The sequence below is a fragment of the Mandrillus leucophaeus genome, unplaced genomic scaffold (genome assembly GCF_000951045.1).
Source record: "Mandrillus leucophaeus isolate KB7577 unplaced genomic scaffold, Mleu.le_1.0 Scaffold18, whole genome shotgun sequence".
Lineage (NCBI taxonomy): Eukaryota > Metazoa > Chordata > Mammalia > Primates > Cercopithecidae > Mandrillus > Mandrillus leucophaeus.
In genome coordinates this window covers 5,867,792-5,869,050 of record NW_012101809.1, presented here as the reverse complement: position 1 = coordinate 5,869,050, position 1,259 = coordinate 5,867,792, and the positions used below count along the sequence as shown (strand labels likewise).

General features: G+C 38.7%; 1 protein-coding gene across 1 annotated transcript in view; it reads left to right on the top strand.

The window, feature by feature from the left end:
- Positions 1-1,259, top strand: part of CFAP43 (cilia and flagella associated protein 43) — a 115,907-nt gene that overhangs the window by 6,670 nt on the left and 107,978 nt on the right. Inside the window, exon 2 of the mRNA XM_011977513.1 lies at positions 745-998. Coding sequence (XP_011832903.1) covers positions 745-998 — 254 coding nt within the window. The remainder of the gene's footprint in view (positions 1-744; positions 999-1,259) is intronic.

Below are 1,259 nucleotides of genomic sequence, written 5' to 3'. Positions count from 1 at the left end.
TGTCTCGAGGTTTCCCACCAAACCAGTGTCCTTCACTTGCCTTTTCCACCATCTTCAAGCGTATCTTTAATATTTAAATAAAAATAGAATCTCCTTCATCTCCTCTCCTTCTTTCTATCACACACTTAGCACGTACTCCTTACTTGAGAGTATGTTCTTTTTGTGTGCTAGCCTTTCATTCACATCGACTTCGTTCCTTTTATTTTCTACATTTATTTGTATTTTTAAATCTAAAATATGGCCACATACTCTTCATCTGTGTAAATAAGCAATTTTCCTACTCCGCTTACAACCACAAAGCAGGTTGTCCTATGCAAAGTTGTTTTTTAAAGTTCATTTTAAAAAATCAAACTAATTATAAAAGAATGGCCCAGGATGCCATTGTGTTGAGATCAAGCTCTTTTGTCTGTTATTTGCACTTTTTGTCTTCCAAGAATACAAGACCCCAGAAGTCCTTCTGAGACTTTCTCAGGTTTGGTCAGAGAGTTTCCTTTGCTGAAAAAGTTATCTGAAGAAGGCCTGGGAGACCTATGGGACTTTAGGTCTACATTTAAATTTCTATAATTCATAGACTCAAATGGATCTCACAGCCAGCATGTGTGTTCTTTTATCTTAGAAACTGGAGGCAGAAAGGACATGGAAATAGAAATGTTTCAAAGATTTTGATGACCCTTTGCTTTGTTTAAAAAAAAAAAAAAGTATTTGAAATGTATTATATTGATGTTGACATATCTTTTCCCAAAGATGGGTGCAAGGATTCCCTAAGCAGAATGTTCATTTTGTCAACAACAACACCATTTGCTACCCTTGTGGGAACTATGTAATATTTATTAATATTGAAACCAAGAACAAGACTGTACTCCAGTGTAGTAATGGAATTGTGGGCGTCGTGGCAACTAACATCCCCTATGAAGTTGTGGCTTTTTCTGACCGGAAGCTAAAACCCCTCATCTACATATACAGCTTTCCAGGATTGACCAGAAGGACCAAATTGAAAGGTATTCTGGAGAACCCTTCCTCTGCCCATAATTGAAGGATTTTGTTTAAAGATTTGACTAAATCTATTATGTGAAGGTTTCTTTGTTGAAAGGTGTTTGTTTGTTTTTTTGTTTTTGAGATGGAGTCTTGCTCTGTCACCCAGGCTGGAGTGCAGTGGCACGATCTCGGCTCACTGCAACCTCTGCCTCCCAGGTTCAAGTGATTCTCCTGCCTCAGCCTCCTAAGTAGCTGGGATTACAGGTGTGCGCCCCTTGGGGCGG